Below are 20,618 nucleotides of genomic sequence, written 5' to 3'. Positions count from 1 at the left end.
GAGGTTGTGTACTACATATATATAACCTATATACCTGGTGAGGTTGTGTACTACATATATATAACCTATATACCTGGTGAGGTTGTGTACTACATATATATAACCTATATACAGTCACCTGGTGAGGATGTGTACTACATATATATAACCTATATACCTGGTGAGGATGTGTACTACATATATATAACCTATATATAGTCACCTGGTGAGGATGTGTACTACATATATATAACCTATATACCTGGTGAGGTTGTGTACTACATATATATAACCTATATACCTGGTGAGGATGTGTACTACATATATATAACCTATATACCTGGTGAGGTTGTGTAATACATATATATAACCTATATACCTGGTGAGATTGTGTACTACATATATATAACCTATATACCTGGTGAGGATGTGTACTACATATATATAACCTATATACCTGGTGAGGATGTGTACTACATATATATAACCTATATACAGTCACCTGGTGAGGTTGTGTACTACATATATATAACCTATATATAGTCACCTGGTGAGGATGTGTACTACATATATATAACCTATATACAGTCACCTGGTGAGGATGTGTACTACATATATATAACCTATATACCTGGTGAGGTTGTGTACTACATATATATAACCTATATACCTGGTGAGGTTGTGTACTACATATATATAACCTATATACCTGGTGAGGATGTGTACTACATATATATAACCTATATACAGTCACCTGGTGAGGTTGTGTACTACATATATATAACCTATATACCTGGTGAGGTTGTGTACTACATATATATAACCTATATACCTGGTGAGGTTGTGTACTACATATATATAACCTATATACCTGGTGAGGATGTGTACTACATATATATAACCTATATACCTGGTGAGGTTGTGTACTACATATATATAACCTATATACCTGGTGAGGTTGTGTACTACATATATATAACCTATATACCTGGTGAGGATGTGTACTACATATATATAACCTATATACCTGGTGAGGTTGTGTACTACATATATATAACCTATATACCTGATGAGGTTGTGTACTACATATATATAACCTATATATAGTCACCTGGTGAGGTTGTGTACTACATATATATAACCTATATACCTGGTGAGGTTGTATACTACATATATATAACCTATATACCTGGTGAGGTTGTGTACTACATATATATAACCTATATACCTGGTGAGGATGTGTACTACATATATATAACCTATATACCTGGTGAGGATGTGTACTACATATATATAACCTATATACCTGGTGAGGATGTGTACTACATATATATAACCTATATACCTGATGAGGTTGTGTACTACATATATATAACCTATATATAGTCACCTGGTGAGGATGTGTACTACATATATATAACCTATATACCTGGTGAGGTTGTGTACTACATATATATAACCTATATACCTGGTGAGGTTGTGTACTACATATATATAACCTATATACCTGGTGAGGTTGTGTACTACATATATATAACCTATATACCTGGTGAGGTTGTGTACTACATATATATAACCTATATACCTGGTGAGGTTGTGTACTACATATATATAACCTATATACCTGGTGAGGATGTGTACTACATATATATAACCTATATACCTGGTGAGGTTGTATACTACATATATATAACCTATATACCTGGCGAGGTTGTGTTGCATCTCCTCTCTCTGGTGTATTATCTTCTGTGATGTGGTGATCCAGCTGGTGTTCTCCTCTAGAAGTTGATCCTGCTTCTCACTCTGCACAACAACATGTTCAGTTGATAGAAGGTCTAAGAGGGTGGAGGTCTAGGAGGGTGGAGGTCTAGGAGGGTGGAGGTCTAGGAGGGTGGAGGTCTAAGAGGGTGGAGGTCTAGGAGGGTGAAGGTCTAGGAGGGTGGAGGTCTAGGAGGGTGGAGGTCTAGGAGGGTGGAGGTCTAGGAGGGTGGAGGTCTAGGAGGGTGGAGGTCTAAGAGGGTGGAGGTCTAGGAGGGTGGAGGTCTAGGAGGGTGGAGGTCTAGGAGGGTGGAGGTCTAGGAGGGTGGAGGTCTAGGAGGGTGGAGGTCTAAGAGGGTGGAGGTCTAGGAGGGTGGAGGTCTAGGAGGGTGGAGGTCTAGGAGGGTGGAGGTCTAGGAGGGTGGAGGTCTAGGAGGGTGGAGGTCTAGGAGGGTGGAGGTCTAGGAGGGTGGAGGTCTAGGAGGGTGAAGGTCTAGGAGGGTGGAGGTCTAGGAGGGTGGAGGTCTAGGAGGGTGGAGGTCTAGGAGGGTGGAGGTCTAGGAGGGTGGAGGTCTAGGAGGGTGGAGGTCTAGGAGGGTGGAGGTCTAGGAGGGTGGAGGTCTAGGAGGGTGGAGGTCTAGGAGGGTGGAGGTCTAGGAGGGTGGAGGTCTAGGAGGGTGGAGGTCTAGGAGGGTGGAGGTATAGGAGGGTGGAGGTCTAGGAGGGTGAAGGTCTAGGAGGGTGGAGGTCTAGGAGGGTGGAGGTCTAGGAGGGTGGAGGTCTAGGAGGGTGGAGGTCTAGGAGGGTGGAGGTCTAGGAGGGTGGAGGTCTAGGAGGGTGAAGGTCTAGGAGGGTGGAGGTCTAGGAGGGTGGAGGTCTAGGAGGGTGGAGGTCTAGGAGGGTGGAGGTCTAGGAGGGTGGAGGTCTAGGAGGGTGAAGGTCTAGGAGGGTGGAGGTCTAGGAGGGTGGAGGTCTAGGAGGGTGAAGGTCTAGGAGGGTGAAGGTCTAGGAGGGTGAAGGTCTAGGAGGGTGGAGGTCTAGGAGGGTGGAGGTCTAGGAGGGTGGAGGTTAGGAAGGAAGTGACAAGATGCGTGCCTGACCTCCATCTCTTCCGGCTTGGTCTTCAGGTATATCTTCTTCTCCTGTTCCACCTCCACTTCAGACCTCTCGGTCTTCAGCTCCTCAGACAGAACCTGGGGCAGATACACAACCTCTCACTAGAACACTGTGCGGTAGATCACAAACGGTACCTGTAACTGTGGTTCAGTACCGACCTGTAACTGTGTCTGTAGCACTTTACTGACCTGTAACTGTGGTTCTGTACTGACCTGTAACTGTGTCTGTAGCACTTTACTGACCTGTAACTGTGGTTCTGTACTGACCTGTAACTGTAGTTCAGTACTGACCTGTAACTGTGGTTCAGTACCGACCTGTAACTGTAGTTCAGTACTGACCTGTAACTGTGGTTCAGTACCGACCTGTAACTGTGTCTGTAGCACTTTACTGACCTGTAACTGTGGTTCAGTACCGACCTGTAACTGTGTCTGTAGCACTTTACTGACCTGTAACTGTGTCTGTAGCACTTTACTGACCTGTAACTGTGTCTGTAGTGCTGTACTGACCTGTAGCTGTGTCTGTAGTTCAGTACTGACCTGTAACTGTGTCTGTAGTTCTGTACTGACCTGTAACTGTGTCTGTAGTACTGTACTGACCTGTAACTGTGTCTGTAGTTCTGTACTGACCTGTAACTGTGTCTGTAGTTCTGTACTGACCTGTAACTGTGTCTGTAGTACTGTACTGACCTGTAACTGTGTCTGTAGTTCTGTACTGACCTGTAACTGTGTCTGTAGTTCTGTACTGACCTGTAACTGTGTCTGTAGTTCTGTACTGACCTGTAACTGTGTCTGTAGTTCTGTACTGACCTGTAACTGTGTCTGTAGCACTTTACTGACCTGTAACTGTGTCTGTAATTCTGTACTGACCTGTAACTGTGTCTGTAGTGCTGTACTGACCTGTAGCTGTGTCTGTAGTTCAGTACTGACCTGTAACTGTGTCTGTAGTGCTGTACTGACCTGTAGCTGTGTCTGTAGTTCAGTACTGGCCTGTAACTATGTCTGTAGTTCAGGACTGGCCTGTAACTGTGTCTTGTGGTTATGAGCTGACCTGTACCCGTGTCTGTAGTTCAGTACTGACCTGTACCCGTGTCTGTAGTTCAGCGCCGACCTCTAACTGTGTCTGTAGTTCAGTACTGGCCTGTAACTATGTCTGGTGATTCAGTACTGACCTGTAACTGTGTCTGTTGGTTTAGTACTGACCTCTAGTTGTGTCTGTAGTTCAGTACAAACTTGTAAATGTGTCTGTGTTTCAGCAATGACATGTAACCGTGTCTGTGTTTCAGCACCGACCCGTAGCTGTGTCCGCGGTTCAGCACTGGCCTGTAACTGTTTTTGTAGTTCGGTACTGACCTGTAACTGTGTATGTGGTTCAGTACTGGCCTGTAACTGTTTTTGTAGTTCGGTACTGACCTGTAACCATGTCTGTAGTTCGGTACTGACCTGTAACCGTGTCTGTGTCTCGGTACTGACCTGTAACCGTGTCTGTGTCTCGGTACTGACCTGTAACCGTGTCTGTGTCTCGGTACTGGCCTGTAACTGTGTCTGGTGGTTCAGTACTGACCTGTAACTGTGTCTGTGTTTCGGTACTGGCCTGTAACTGTGTCTGTAGTTCAGCGCTGACCTGTAACTGTGTCTGTAGTACTGTACTGACCTGTAACTGTGTCTGTAGTTCTGTACTGACCTGTAACTGTGTCTGTAGTTCTGTACTGACCTGTAACTGTGTCTGTAGTACTGTACTGACCTGTAACTGTGTCTGTAGTTCTGTACTGACCTGTAACTGTGTCTGTAGTTCTGTACTGACCTGTAACTGTGTCTGTAGTTCTGTACTGACCTGTAACTGTGTCTGTAGTACTGTACTGACCTGTAACTGTGTCTGTAGTTCTGTACTGACCTGTAACTGTGTCTGTAGTACTGTACTGACCTGTAACTGTGTCTGTAGTTCTGTACTGACCTGTAACTGTGTCTGTAGTTCTGTACTGACCTGTAACTGTGTCTGTAGTTCTGTACTGACCTGTAACTGTGTCTGTAGTTCTGTACTGACCTGTAACTGTGTATGTAGTACTGTACTGACCTGTAACTGTGTCTGTAGTTCTGTACTGACCTGTAACTGTGTCTGTAGTTCTGTACTGACCTGTAACTGTGTCTGTAGTACTATACTGACCTGTAACTGTCTGTAGTTCTGTACTGACCTGTAACTGTGTCTGTAGTACTATACTGACCTGTAACTGTGTCTGTAGTACTATACTGACCTGTAACTGTGTCTGTAGTTCTGTACTGACCTGTAACTGTGTCTGTAGTTCTGTACTGACCTGTAACTGTGTCTGTAGTACTATACTGACCTGTAACTGTGTCTGTAGTACTATACTGACCTGTAACTGTGTCTGTAGTTCTGTACTGACCTGTAACTGTGTCTGGTGGTTTATGGTCTGGTTGCTGAGCTGATAGCAGAGCGCCTGGATCTCCTCCTGCTGTGCCTCCTTCTGAGCCCTAATGTCTCCTTGCTCTTCTTCCCCCAGCCTCCCCTTCTCCTCCCGCTCCTTCAGCAGCTGCTCCTGCAGGCCGAGGTTTTCCTGCTGCAGGGAGGTCATGCTGGTGTTCAGCTCCTCCTGAAACCTGGTGGACAGCGCCTCCCATCGCTCTCGCGCCTCCTCATTCTGGGCGGTGAGCCTGCAGATGTGGACCCCGAGCTCTGCTGTCTCTCTGTTGGCGTGGTCCAGGGCCTCCCGGATGTCTACATGCTCCAGGGCCAGGCCCTCGTAGCGTGTCTTCAGGCTGTGGAGTTCCTCCCTGGCGGAGGCCAGCTCCAGGACTAGGCCTTGTGAAGTCTGAGCCTTGCGGCGCTGCTCCTGCCCCAGAGCCTCCTCCCTCTCCTGGGCCAGCAGCAGCAGCTCCTCTACTTGCTGTCTGTTGAGCCCCTCCACCTGACTCCTTATCTGCAGCTCTGCTCCCAGCTGCAGCCGGGCTCTCAGCTCCACAACCTCTGTCTGCAGCCGCAGCACTTCCCCCTGGCTCTGGGGACAGGGGGAGAGGTCCTGGGTCTGGGGACAGGGGGAGAGGTCCTGGGTCTGGGGACAGGGGGAGAGGTCCTGGGTCTGGGGACAGGGGGAGAGGTCCTGGGTCTGGGGACAGGGGGAGAGGTCCTGGGTCTGGGGACAGGGGGAGAGGTCCTGGGTCTGGGGACAGGGGGAGAGGTCCTGGGTCTGGGGACAGGGGGAGAGGTCCTGGGTCTGGGGACAGGGGGAGAGGTCCTGGGTCTGGGGACAGGGGGAGAGGTCCTGGGTCTGGGGACAGGGGGAGAGGTCCTGGGTCTGGGGACAGGGGGAGAGGTCCTGGGTCTGGGGACAGGGGGAGAGGTCCTGGGTCTGGGGACAGGGGGAGAGGTCCAGGGTCTGGGGACAGGGGGAGAGGTCCTGGGTCTGGGGACAGGGGGAGAGGTCCTGGGTCTGGGGACAGGGGGAGAGGTCCTGGGTCTGGGGACAGGGGGAGAGGTCCAGGGTCTGGGGACAGGGGGAGAGGTCCTGGGTCTGGGGACAGGGGGAGAGGTCCTGGGTCTGGGGACAGGGGGAGAGGTCCTGGGTCTGGGGACAGGGGGAGAGGTCCTGGGTCTGGGGACAGGGGGAGAGGTCCTGGGTCTGGGGACAGGGGGAGAGGTCCTGGGTCTGGGGACAGGGGGAGAGGTCCTGGGTCTGGGGACAGGGGGAGAGGTCCTGGGTCTGGGGACAGGGGGAGAGGTCCTGGGTCTGGGTACAGGGGGAGAGGTCCTGGGTCTGGGGACAGGGGGAGAGGTCCTGGGTCTGGGGCTCAGACTTAGAGGAAAGATGCTGGTTCTTCTCCATAGACAGTCCCTCTGCAGACCCAGCCTTATGTAGATTACTATGAGAACACTCGTCAGTCTCTTTCTCTGTTCCTAGCTTCTCCTTCTCTCCATCCATCTCTCCCTTCTCTCTCTCCTGCCCCGCCCCAGTCAGTCTGTCAGTGTTCTCCTCCTCCAATTGTCTGATCTTCTCTCTACTCTCCGTCAGTTCTCTGTCCCTGGACCTCAGCTCCTCCCTCAACTCCTGAAGCTGCTTCTCCATCACCTTCCATTCCTGCTCCTCCCTCTTCTCCTTCCTCTCCTCTCCCTCCTTCTCATCCTGCACCTCCCCCTTCTCCTTTCTCTCCTCTCCCTCCTGCAGAACCTGGGTCTGTTGTAGCGCTGTGTCCCTCTCCTCCTCCTGCAGAACCTGGGTCTGTTGTAGCCCTGTGTCCCTCTCCTCCTGCTGCAGAACCTGGGTCTGTTGTAGCACTGTGTCCCTCTCCTCCTCCTGCAGAACCTGGGTCTGTTGTAGCCCTGTGTCCCTCTCCTCCTGCTGCAGAACCTGGGTCTGTTGTAGCCCTGTGTCCCTCTCCTCCTCCTGCAGAACCTGGGTCTGTTGTAGCCCTGTGTCCCTCTCCTCCTGCTGCAGAACCTGGGTCTGTTGTAGCCCTGTGTCCCTCTCCTCCTGCTGCAGAACCTGGGTCTGTTGTAGCCCTGTGTCCCTCTCCTCCTGCTGCAGAACCTGGGTCTGTTGTAGCACTGTGTCCCTCTCCTCCTGCTGCAGAACCTGGGTCTGTTGTAGCACTGTGTCCCTCTCCTCCTCCTGCAGAACCTGGGTCTGTTGTAGCCCTGTGTCCCTCTCCTCCTGCTGCAGAACCTGGGTCTGTTGTAGCACTGTGTCCCTCTCCTCCTCCTGCAGAACCTGGGTCTGTTGTAGCACTGTGTCCCTCTCCTCCTCCTGCAGAACCTGGGTCTGTTGTAGCACTGTGTCCCTCTCCTCCTCCTGCAGAACCTGGGTCTGTTGTAGCACTGTGTCCCTCTCCTCCTCCTGCAGAACCTGGGTCTGTTGTAGCACTGTGTCCCTCTCCTCCTCCTGCAGAACCTGGGTCTGTTGTAGCCCTGTGTCCCTCTCCTCCTCCTGTAGAACCTGGGTCTGTTGTAGCCCTGTGTCCCTCTCCTCCTGCTGCAGAACCTGGGTCTGTTGTAGCCCTGTGTCCCTCTCCTCCTGCTGCAGAACCTGGGTCTGTTGTAGCCCTGTGTCCCTCTCCTCCTCCTGCAGAACCTGGGTCTGTTGTAGCACTGTGTCCCTCTCCTCCTCCTGCAGAACCTGGGTCTGTTGTAGCCCTGTGTCCCTCTCCTCCACCTGTAGAACCTGGGTCTGTTGTAGCCCTGTGTCCCTCTCCTCCTCCTGCAGAACCTGGGTCTGTTGTAGCCCTGTGTCCCTCTCCTCCACCTGTAGAACCTGGGTCTGTTGTAGCCCTGTGTCCCTCTCCTCCTCCTGCAGAACCTGGGTCTGTTGTAGCGCTGTGTCCCTCTCCTCCTCCAGCCTCGCCTTCTCCTGCACATCAATCAATCAATATCAAAGTAACATTCACTTTTTACACTTTGCTTTAGTGACATGAAATACAATAGTAGGTGCATACTGCCACACAGCAGAAGTGTATTAATAATGTCCTAGTAGCAGACAAACGTTTGGTACCTGGCTGTCTAGTTTAGACAACAGATCCATGTTGTTGAGGTTGGCTGCCACAGCTTCCTGGTTGTGAGCCAATAGCTTCCCCTGCAGCTCTCTGACCTCATCCCTCAGCCCCTCTGCCTCCTGGTCTAGCTCTCTGACTCGCTGTAGCAATTTCGCCTGTCTCGCCTCTGATTGGTGCAGCAGCTCCTGCTGTCTGAGCTCTGAATGGTCAACCTGGATGCGTAGGTCGTCTGCGGCAGTGCAGGGAGTGGGGACTCCAAGTAGCTCCTCCCCCTGCTCCCCTAACTCCTCCCCCAGGTCAGCCAGCAAACTGGAACCGCCTTCTTGACCTTTGAACTCCTGCAACTAGAGAGACCGTCAATCAGTCAGTCAGTCACTCAATCAATCAACGAATGAATCAATCAGTACGTACCCCTGAGTAGCTGACCAGGCTGTTGACACTGGAACAGCGACTGGGAGGTTTCCAGAGGTGGGCGGAGTTAGACCCCAGAGTCCTCCTAGAGTTACAGACACACCAGAGTGAACTATAGTCATGTATATCACAACATAGTGAACTATAGTCATGTATATCACAACATAGTGAACTATAGTCATGTATATCACAACATAGTGAACTATAGTCATGTATATCACAACATAGTGAACTATAGTCATGTATATCACAACATAGTGAACTATAGTCATGTATATCACACCAGAGTGAACTATAGTCATGTATATCACAACATAGTGAACTATAGTCATGTATATCACAACATAGTGAACTATAGTCATGTATATCACACCAGAGTGAACTATAGTCATGTATATCACACCAGAGTGAACTATAGTCATGTATATCACAACAGAGTGAACTATAGTCATGTATATCACAACATAGTGAACTATAGTCATGTATATCACACCAGAGTGAACTATAGTCATGTATATCACAACATAGTGAACTATAGTCATGTATATCACAACATAGTGAACTATAGTCATGTATATCACAACATAGTGAACTATAGTCATGTATAGTATAGTCAACTTATAGTCAACTCTATTTTCTGAAAACTGCATTGTTGGTTAAGGGTTTGTGTCATAACGTGCCCTGGGGGGAAGATCATAGCCTTCATTTTGCTGGACCCCAGGAAGAGTAGCTGTTGCAGCAGCTAATGGGGATCCATAATAAATACAAATAGCCACTCCCTCCTCTCTTTCTCCATAGTTTATGAGAGTCATAAAAACTCTGCTTCTGGGTATGTAGAACTGAGATTGGAATGTGTGACTGTGGGACACAGAGAGAGACTTGGCCAAACTCCTAATCCCCAAAATGGGAGAATTAAACAATATTTCTACTTTTGAGAATGTGGGAATGGTCCGTGGACACTTAACCTGTCTAGGATCAGCGTGCCGCTAGCGGCACTCCCCCCCCCCCCCCCACTGAAAAACCAGTGCCGCGAAATTCAAAAAAAATATTTTTTTAAAATATTTAACTTTCACACATTAAAGTCCAATACAGCTAATGAAAGACACAGATCTTATGAATCCAGTCAACATTTCCGATTTTTAAAATGTTTTACAGGGAAGACACAATATGTAAAGATGTACATCTATTACCTAAAAACACATTAGCATATTCCACCATCTTTTATTTGTCCACCAACACCAGTAGCCATCACCAATTCGGCTAAACTAAGATATTTATAGCCTCTAACCAACAAAAAAACTCATTAGATGACAGTCTGATAACATATTTATGGTATGGGATAGGTTTTGTTAGAAAAAAGTGCATATTTCAGGTAGATGGCATAGTTTACAATTGCACCCACCATCACAAATGGACTAGAATAATTACAATGAGCAACGTGTTTACCTAACTACTAATCATCAAACATTTCGTAAAAATACACAGCATACACGAATCGAAAGACACAGATCCTGTGAATACAGACAATATTTCAGATTTTCTAAGTGTCTTACAGCGAAAACACAATAAATCGTTATATTAGCTTAGCACATAGCAATTAGCAGCCCAGCATTGATTCTAGCCAAAGTGAGCGATAAAAGTCAACATCGCCAAAAGATATTAATTTTTTCACTAACCTTCTCAGAATTCTTCCGATGACACTCCTGTAACATCACATTACAACATGCATATACAGTTTGATCGAAAATGTTTATATTTAGCCACCAAAATCATGGTTAGACAATGTGAAATGTAGACAAGCTGGTAAAGAAAACGTCCTTGCGCCACTTAGACAGTGATCTACTCTTATACATAAATACTCATAAACGTGACTAAAAAATATAGGGTGGACAGGGATTGATAGACAATTTAATTCTTAATACAATTGCGTTATTACATTTTTTAATTTATCCTTACTTTTCAATACAGTTTGCGCCAAGCGAAGCTACGTCAAAAAACATGGCGTCCTAAGCCACTAAAATGTTTCGACAGAAACACGATTTATCATAATAAAAATGTCCTACCTTGAGCTGTTCTTCCATCAGTATCTTGGGCAAAGGATCCTTTCTTGGGAGAAATCGTCTTTTGGTGGAAAGCTGTCCTCTTGCCATGTGGAAATGTCAACTACGTTCGGGATGAACTGAAAAGCGTGACCAACTTTTCACATCGTTGCAAAAATAAATGTCCCAAAATCGCACTAAACGGATATAAATTGCTATAAAACGCTTTAAATTAACTACTTTGTGATGTTTGTAACTCCTATAACGAGTGAAAAGATGACCGGAGAAATATAACAGGCTAAACTAACGCTTGGAACAGGAGAGGGTCGGTGTCTTCCACGCGCGTTACGCAGCAAGAAAAGACTTGCTAGCTAAAGGTTTTTTTCATTTGTAGGGCCTGTGAACGAGCAATCGAGCCCGTTGGAATCGTCATCACGTAAAGGCATCCAGGGGAAGACGTAAGAAGTGTCCGTATAGTCATAGCAACGACAGTGCCCGTTTAAATGACTTCAGAAAAGTGGCCAACGTTTCTCAAATCTGACTCCATGTCAGGGAAATTGCTGTAGAATGGGCTCTGTTCCACTTAGAGACAAAATTTCAACTCCTATAGAAACTATAGACTGTTTTCTATCCAATAATAATAATAATATGCATATTGTACGATCAAGGATTTTGTGGGAAGCCGTTTAAAAAATTAGCCACATTAGCATAAATAGTCTAAACAGCGCCCCCATCCCCAACAGGTTAAGGGACAGTCATGACGAGTGTGTTTCATTTGGTGATCTCATGAAGGACAGGAAACACACATAACTGTATCTCTTAAAGTGTACATTTCCCAGCTGTCAGGTTTACATCTAAATTTTGTGAAACGTATGTGATTAAACATGAAACTATTCGTGAAAAGATGTAATGTGACGTTAACCTTCTAAATGAGAGTGGATTTTCATATAAAGATTAACTAGTCAGTGGCCACGCCGACGTGAGCCCAGACATCACATTACGCATCAAAGAACCACCCCTTTTTCCACAGAGTATAAAACCCACTTCTTACAAAACCTACATGAAGTCAGAGAACGCCGGGACAGAGTGCCCACGTTTAATGGCTACAATTATATAGGCCACGGAGACCATACAGCTGTAGTTTTGGCTACACGGCTGGAAATGGTTAAACTCTGAGACTATCGATCACTACAGAACAAGAGCAAATCTTAGATACATAATTACTAGTCTGCAGCTAGAAATTACGTAAGTCTAGTACGAGAATACCGACAACCGCCGAAGCATCTATTCTATGAGAACATTTCTGAATGGTACTCTGAAGTATCCATTCTAACCACCTACAACCACAAAAGACATTGTGACTTCTGGTAAAGTTAACCAGAGTCTCTGATGAACCCTACAGGACGATCGAGTGTCTTCAACAGAGAGACAACGACATACAAGCGTAAATATGTACATTGCAATTTCTTTCAGGATGAGCGGCCGTTCACTGTGCAAAGTATTAGCATGTCCATGAGTACCATTATCCACTGTGTGTACTCAATCCATGAGTACAATTTCTTAACTCGAAATGACACAACGACAAGGTTCCAGTTCAACAAAGTTTACTATACTATAAGAACACACTATGTGGAATGGCTACCTTGGCTACACTCCAGGCTAGGTCCATGAACTACAAGACTCCCTGCGCAGGCGCACTCTTGACTGAGTGATAGCCCCGTAATAACAGAAATATAGGGATACTTAAAACATGAACTTAACACAATTATCCACTGTGTGTAGTGAATCCATTTTGTCTTTCCCGCTCTTTTCGCAGTCCCCACCCCTTTCCTACCGTCATATCGGCTTTATCCACTGTGTGTAGTCGGTTGCTGTATGTGGAATACCACTTTCTCTGTCCATGTATTTAACAGTTTGTCCAGTTTTCAGATTGGAACAACCATGCTGTCTTAACACATGTGGCTGTTGTTGAATGTTTTCCTCATTTGAACGCTCAACAGTATTACCTGTGGCATGGTTGAAAGTCTCTGCTCCATTTCCTGTGTCAGTTTCGGTGTTCATATCATTGGATGCGACATCTGGTAGGTTTGTGTCTGTTACTGTGTCCTTTTTGTCATTTTCATTAGGAGACTGATTCTCAGCAACAGCCCCTCTATCTTGTTGATCATTTACTTTCCGCAATCTTGAGTAATGCACCCTGACAATGATGCCTCCGTGCCTCACAAATATCACCAACGCCATCTTGGCCAATGACTACTCCCGGTCCTTTCCACTCTTGACAGTGAACAAGTACACTTTGTTTCCAGTTTCGTACTTCTCAACGGTGGGTTGTAGCTGTTTACGCAGAGCCCTGCGAATTCTCTCTGAGCATTCTGCTTCAGTGAATGCTTTTCTCGCTGCATGTAGTGCTGAAAGGTGCTTTGTGTCCATCAGAATCTCATTTTTACATGTGTGATGCCTTTGTCTAAAATATTTACACAATAGTGGCCCGAGGTAGTAAGTTCAAGAGTCACTGGTTGTTTAAACATCACTGCCTTGTCATTTTTTATGCCTAGTACAGCCTCTGCCTTCTTCAGGGAAGCTTTGCTTAATAGTAAGGGGATATCTGTAGGGACCACCTCTGTTTCAATGTGACACTTAGTCTGACCAATTTTTGCTGGTATCTTAAAACCTCTTAAGTGTAGGGGGCAGTATTTTCGTTTTTGGCAAAAAAACGTACCCATTTGAAACTGCCTATTTCTCAGCCTCCGAAACTAGAATATGCATATAATTGATTAGGATAGAAAACACTCTAAAGTTTCCAAAACTGTCAAAATTTTGTCTGTGAGTTTAACAGAACTGATATTGCAGGCTAAAACCTAAGGAAAATCCAATCAGGAAGTGCCTCTGTTTTTGAAACCTCTCTGTTCTTATGCATCCCTATCACCCATTTAAAGGGATATCAACCAGATTCCTTTTTCTATGGCTTCCCTAAGGTGTCAACAGCCTTTAGACATAGTTTCAGGCTTTTATTTTGAGTAAGTGGATAGGTGGGGGCTCTCAGAGTGAGTTGTGCGCAACAGAGAAAGGCGGCCATTGTTACTCCCGGTCCTATTGAAAAACCAACACTCCCGGTTGATATATTATCGAATAGATATTTGAAAAACAACCTGAGGGTTGATTATAAAAAACGTTTGACATGTTTCTGTGGACATTATGGATATTATCTGGAATTTTTGTCTGCATTGTCGTGACCGCTTTTTCCTGTGGATTTCTGAGGATAACGCGCCAAACGAACGGAGGTATTTGGATATAAAAATATCTTTATGGAACAAAAGGAACATTTGTTGTGTAACTGGGTGTCTGGTGAGTGAAAACATCCGAAGATCATCAAAGGCAAACGATTAATTTGATTGCTTTTCTGATTTTCGTGACCAAGTTACCTGATGCTAAGTGTACTTAATGTTTTGTCGAGCGATCGATAAACTTACACAAACGCTTGTATTGCTTTCGCTGTAAAGCATAATTTCAAAATCTGAGACGACAGGTGGATTAACAAAAGGCTAAGCTGTGTTTTGCAATATTGCACTTGTGATTTCATGAATATGAATATTTTCTAGTAATATTATTTGACTGTGGCGCTATGCTATTCAGCGTTGCTGATGACAATTATCCCGGAACCGGGATGGGTGGTTCAGAAAGGTTAACTCTCTTGATAGAAAGGACGTTTCTCCCATCTCCAAATTTGAAAGCTCTGTTGCTTGGTGTGTCGATCATATTTTGTACTTCTTTCATATTTAGTTCACTGACATAGCTATCAAGCCATTTTGCACCACACACTGTCCGTGTACATGCAGTATCAATCACAGCAGATCCTAAGGATTCAACTATAAAAATCTCAGTATCAAAAGCAGATTCGTTTGAAAACAGTGTAATGTTACACTGCTCTATCTCTGTGTTTACATTTTCCTCTGTTAGTTTAACTTGTTCATTTTTATGAGGACAGTCTTTAACCCAATGGTAAGTGCTTTGACAAATAGCACATGTTGATCTCCTTCCATATTTGTCCAGTGGATTTGTGCCGGGAAATGGCGCCCTCTACTGGTTGTCTTGAGAACGTGACTTGTTGGCGCCTTTTCTGTGCTGCTCAGTGTAATATGCTGCGTCACTCACTTGCATTCCATCTGTTATTGGCGCAACAGACGTCTTCTCACCAAAAATTATTTTTAGCGCCGACTTCATTGTTGCAAAAGTCAGCACAGTACAAGCAGTCAAAGCCAACTGTTTCTCCCTACCATCCAGACAGACAGTATCTAGCAACTTGAAAGCTAACACTGCATCCAGACAGACAGTATCTAGCAACTTGAAAGCTAACACTGCATCCAGGAGAACCATGTCCCTACCATCCAGACAGGCAGTATCTAGCAACTTGAAAGCTAACACTGCAGGAGAACCATGCCTCTACCATCCAGACAGGCAGTATCTAGCAACTTGAAATCTAACACTGCAGGAGAACCATGTCTCTACCATCCAGACAGGCAGTATCTAGCAACTTGAAAGCTAACACTGCAGGAGAACCATGTCCCTACCATCCAGACAGGCAGTATCTAGCAACTTGAAAGCTAACACTGCATCCAGGAGAACCATGTCCCTACCATCCAGACAGGCAGTATCTAGCAACTTGAAAGCTAACACTGCAGGAGAACCATGCCTCTACCATCCAGACAGACAGTATCTAGCAACTTGAAATCTAACACTGCAGGAGAACCATGTCTCTACCATCCAGACAGGCAGTATCTAGCAACTTGAAAGCTAACACTGCATCCAGACAGACAGTATCTAGCAACTTGAAATCTAACACTGCAGGAGAACCATGTCTCTACCATCCAGACAGGCAGTATCTAGCAACTTGAAATCTAACACTGCAGGAGAACCATGTCTCTACCATCCAGACAGGCAGTATCTAGCAACTTGAAAGCTAACACTGCATCCAGACAGACAGTATCTAGCAACTTGAAAGCTAACACTGCATCCAGGAGAACCATGTCTCTACCATCCAGACAGGCAGTATCTAGCAACTTGAAAGCTAACACTGCAGGAGAACCATGTCCCTACCATCCAGACAGGCAGTATCTAGCAACTTGAAAGCTAACACTGCAGGAGAACCATGTCCCTACCATCCAGACAGGCAGTATCTAGCAACTTGAAAGCTAACACTGCAGGAGAACCATGTCCCTACCATCCAGACAGGCAGTATCTAGCAACTTGAAAGCTAACACTGCAGGAGAACCATGTCCCTACCATCCAGACAGGCAGTATCTAGCAACTTGAAAGCTAACACTGCAGGAGAACCATGTCCCTACCATCCAGACAGGCAGTATCTAGCAACTTGAAAGCTAACACTGCAGGAGAACCATGTCTCTACCATCCAGACAGGCAGTATCTAGCAACTTGAAAGCTAACACTGCAGGAGAACCATGTCTCTACCATCCAGACAGGCAGTATCTAGCAACTTGAAAGCTAACACTGCATCCGGGAGAACCATGTCGTATTTGCGCATCCTATTGTACCTCTGTTCGAAATCAATGATGTAGTCCGTCATTGCAACCGAAATATCTCTCGTAACACTGTCAAAGTTTGAATATGCCTCCTAGGCACGGTCTTTCTCTTCTTTAAGAAACACAGAATCTAGTGCTGTGATCAAAGTTCCCATACCGTCATCTTTGTTCAAATCCTCCAGGGATATTTCCAGTGCTGTATCTCTCGCTCTTCCCTCCAGCGATAATACCACCGCAAGTGGTTGCTTTTTCGCATCCAGATTAGTAACGCGTGTCCAGATTCACAGTTCATTTTTCCAACTTTCGTACGACCTCTTCTCGTCGAAGCGAGGTGGCACATTGTAGTTAGAAACCATCCTCTGCTACCAATGTTAACTCGAAATGACACAACGACAAGGTTCCAGTTCAACAAAGTTGACTATACTAGATGAACACACTATGTGGAATGGCTACCTTGGCTACAAGCCATTCCACTCAAGGCCAGGTCCTTCAACTACAAGACTCCCTGCGCAGGCGCACTCTTGACTGAGTGATAGCCCCGTAATAACAGAAATATAGGGATACTTAAAACATGAACTTAACACAATTATCCACTGTGTGTGGTGAATCCATTTTGTCTTTCCCGCTCTTTTCGCAGTCCCCACCCCTTTCCTACCGTCATATCGGCTTTATCCACTCGGGACTTTTTCGTTGTATCATTTAGTAACCCAAATATCTACCATTTGTTAAGTAATTCTGTGTGATTATTTAGTTAGTTAGTAAATAAATAATTATGCCAATTTGTATCGCTGATTCATGATTTAGGCTAGGGTTAGTGCAGATATTCCAGGGTTTGCGACATTCAGTAATGAGAACTGATGAGGTAATAATAATGAGACTAATCGATCAGCTATTAAAATATCTGAAGAGTTATATTTGGAAAATTAATTAATGTTTACATGAATAGTTTAATCACGTAATAAATAAACCTAGAGAACTGATTTGATATAAATAAGTCTTCACATTTAATGGTAGTCCAAACACGACACTTGTAAGTAAGCATTTCACGGTACCTACACCTGTTGTATTCGGCGCATGTGACAAACACAATGTGATTGGATTAGATGTTTTGATGTACCTTTAGCTGGTACCATTCTATAGAAACCAGGAAGTGGTCACCAGGAAGTGGTCACCAGGAAGTGGTCACCAGGAGATACCGTGGGGTGATTACTGACCACTCCTATTAAGGGTAAACAAAAGTGTAATACCTGGCGAATGTGGGCCAATCGGCATCGAGGTCGTGACCTCTGAATGCCACGTCAAACTGGACCTCGTTGAGAACATACAGGTGACTGATGATGTCACTGCTGAGGTGAGACTTCAGGAAGGGACTGCGAGCAAAGTACCACTCACTGGAACACACACACACGCACGCACGCACGCACGCACGCACGCACGCACACACACACACACACACACACACACACACAAGCTATTAGAAAAGAAAGAGACTGACATTTGGCTTTGGTGGGATATGAGACAGGAAGACAGACTCTGACATTAAGGAAGTAAAACTAAACTAAACAGGGGAAGGGAAACATCGCAGTTATAAAATACTTTATATACAACAATAAACTGGGTGGTTCGAGCCCTGAATGCTGATTGGCTGACAGTCATGGTATATCAGACCGTATACAACGGGTATGACGAAACATGTATTATTACTGCTCTAATTACGTTGGTAAGCCGTTTATAACAGCCACGTCGAAGGGCTGTATGCAGGCACTCCACGTAGCGTCGAGCCTGTAGCTGTGGTATATTGGACATGTACTGCTTCAAGACACTGTACTAGTTCTTCTTTTTATCCAGCTGGGCGTCAGATGGTGTGTATGTGTGTATACCTGGTAACCTCGTGGTTGAGTAGACACTGTTGTAGGGTATCAGCCAGACGCTGATGGACCAGAGAATAGCGGAGAAACGCTCTACCTTTACCCAGGGACGTCTTTAACTGTAACACAACAGAAGACAGGATGGATTCATGATAGAAGTTCAAAGCTTATAGGAATTGTTAGTACAGACATCAAACTCTGTCTCAGAACTGGAAGGTCCTACAATGGTCAGTCCTACTATATACACATCCTGCCACCAGGCAGCCAGAATAGTCCAGTCATTTTTATTTCTTTTTTATTTAACCAGGTCGGCCAGTTGAGAACAAGTTCTCATTTACAACTGCGACCTGGCCAAGATAAAGCAAAGCAGTTCGACACATACAACAACACAGAGTTACACATGGAGTAAAACAAACATACAGTCAATAATACAGTAGAAAAATAAGTCTATATACAATGTGAGCAAGTGAGGTGAGATAAGGGAGGTAAGGTAATAAATAGGCCGTAGTGGCAAAATAATTACAATTTCGCAATTAAACACTGGAGTGATAGATGAGCAGAAGATGAATGTGCAAGTAGAGATACTGGAGAGAAAAGGAGCAAGATAAATAAATACATACAGTATGGGGATGAGGTCGTTGGATGGGTGTTTTACAGATGGGCTGTGTACAGATGCAGTGATCTGTGAGCTGCTCTGACAGCTGGTGCTTAAAGTTAGTGAGGGAGATATGAGTCTCCAACTTTTGTGATTTTTGCAATTCGTTCCAGTCATTGGCAGCAGAGAACTGGAGTCATGTGTTACCTAGTCAACATGTGATTCAGGTTCAATTCCCTTGAGCACCAGATGGACAGGAAGATTACACTGAGTGGACAGGAGGACAGATGGGATAGCGTGCCTCTAACCTGGTCACAACTTTACCACAACCTTAACATAACCTGGTCACAAACTTAACCTGGTCACAACATTACAACAACCTTAACATAACCTGGTCACAACTTTACCACAACCTTAACATAACCTGGTCACAAACTTAACCTGGTCACAACATTACAACAACCTTAACATAACCTGGTCACAACATTACCACAACCTTAACATAACCTGGTCACAAACTTAACCTGGTCACAACATTACCACAACCTTAACATAACCTGGTCACAAACTTAACCTGGTCACAACATTACAACAACCTTAACATAACCTGGTCACAACATTACCACAACCTTAACATAACCTGGTCACAACATTACAACAACCTTAACATAACCTGGTCACAACATTACCACAACCTTAACATAACCTGGTCACAACTTGAACACAACCTAGTCCAAATGTTTGTCACGAATCCCGTTTCCTGAGTCTGTTTTTTGCCTGTGTTCTGTTCTGGAGTGTTTTTTCCGGTGTCCTGGAACGCACCCTGTCTGGTTGCCGGGCGATTTAGCTAGTTGGGAGATCTCAGATTACCCGCACCTGTATCCCATCAGCTATCTGCACACCTGGTCCTGATCATCATCTCTCCTCTTCATAAGCCCGGACCTGACATCCATTCCCTGCCGGATCGTTAGCCATTAACAGTAGGTTGTGCCAGCGTATCAGCCTCCAGTTTGATAGAATTTGTTTTGTTGTTTTGTACGTCTTGCTTGCCTTAAACTTACCTCTGTTTGTTCTGTCTTCAGTTATTCACCCGGATCACTTACCCCATTCCTGCCTGGTCGTCGGAGGTTTCCGCTACTCCCTTGGATCCACCTATTTACTCCCATCAACTCACCACCGCTGCCCGCTACGCCACCTGGATATTTCTACCTCTACATATTCACTTGTAAATAAATACTCACCTTCTTCCTACTCTCCTTGTCCTGGTCTGCTTCTGGGATCGATTTTGAAAGAACGTGACAATGTTAATATAACATGGTCACAACCTTAACATAACCTGGTCACAACTTTACCACAACCTGGTCACAACCTGGTCACAACCTTAACATAACCTGGTCACAACCTGGTCAATACATTACCACAACCTGGTCACAACCTGGTCACAACCTTAACATAACCTGGTCACAACCTGGTCACAACCTTAACATAACCTGGTCACAACCTGGACACAAACTTAACCTGGTCACAACGTGAACACAACCTAGTCCAAATGTTAACGTAACATGTTGAATAACCTGTTGAATCTGCAGACGTGTTGCTGTGCGTTTTGTTGCGAACTTTACTTTGCTAGCTGACAACTTTACGTTTTTTGTTTTGTTTCTGTTTTTAATTACCGTTTATATTTTTAGTTTTTCCATCGCAACTTTTTTCCCTCATTCAACCTTTTCACTCCGGACGCTTTATCTGGACATGGTTCGTCAACACCTTCAACAGCCGAAGCTAAGTAGTAACATTAACATGATGTCTTCTAATTGCAGTCG

The 20,618-nt window shown here is 45.4% G+C and overlaps 1 protein-coding gene across 1 annotated transcript in view; it reads right to left on the bottom strand.

Moving 5' to 3' along the window:
• LOC129823614 (FYVE and coiled-coil domain-containing protein 1-like) overlaps positions 1-20,618 on the bottom strand; it is a 75,586-nt gene that overhangs the window by 32,949 nt on the left and 22,019 nt on the right. Inside the window, exons 5-11 of the mRNA XM_055882471.1 lie at positions 18,216-18,322; positions 17,583-17,726; positions 8,760-8,844; positions 8,348-8,692; positions 5,252-8,206; positions 2,838-2,930; positions 1,682-1,782 (exon numbers count right to left, since the gene is read on the bottom strand). Of these exons, the coding sequence (XP_055738446.1) occupies positions 1,682-1,782; positions 2,838-2,930; positions 5,252-8,206; positions 8,348-8,692; positions 8,760-8,844; positions 17,583-17,726; positions 18,216-18,322 (3,830 nt within the window). The remainder of the gene's footprint in view (positions 1-1,681; positions 1,783-2,837; positions 2,931-5,251; positions 8,207-8,347; positions 8,693-8,759; positions 8,845-17,582; positions 17,727-18,215; positions 18,323-20,618) is intronic.

The sequence above is a fragment of the Salvelinus fontinalis genome, chromosome 26 (assembly GCF_029448725.1).
Source record: "Salvelinus fontinalis isolate EN_2023a chromosome 26, ASM2944872v1, whole genome shotgun sequence".
NCBI lineage: Eukaryota > Metazoa > Chordata > Actinopteri > Salmoniformes > Salmonidae > Salvelinus > Salvelinus fontinalis.
The sequence above is the reverse complement of the archived record's forward strand: the minus strand, read 5'-3'. Positions and strand labels throughout refer to the sequence as shown.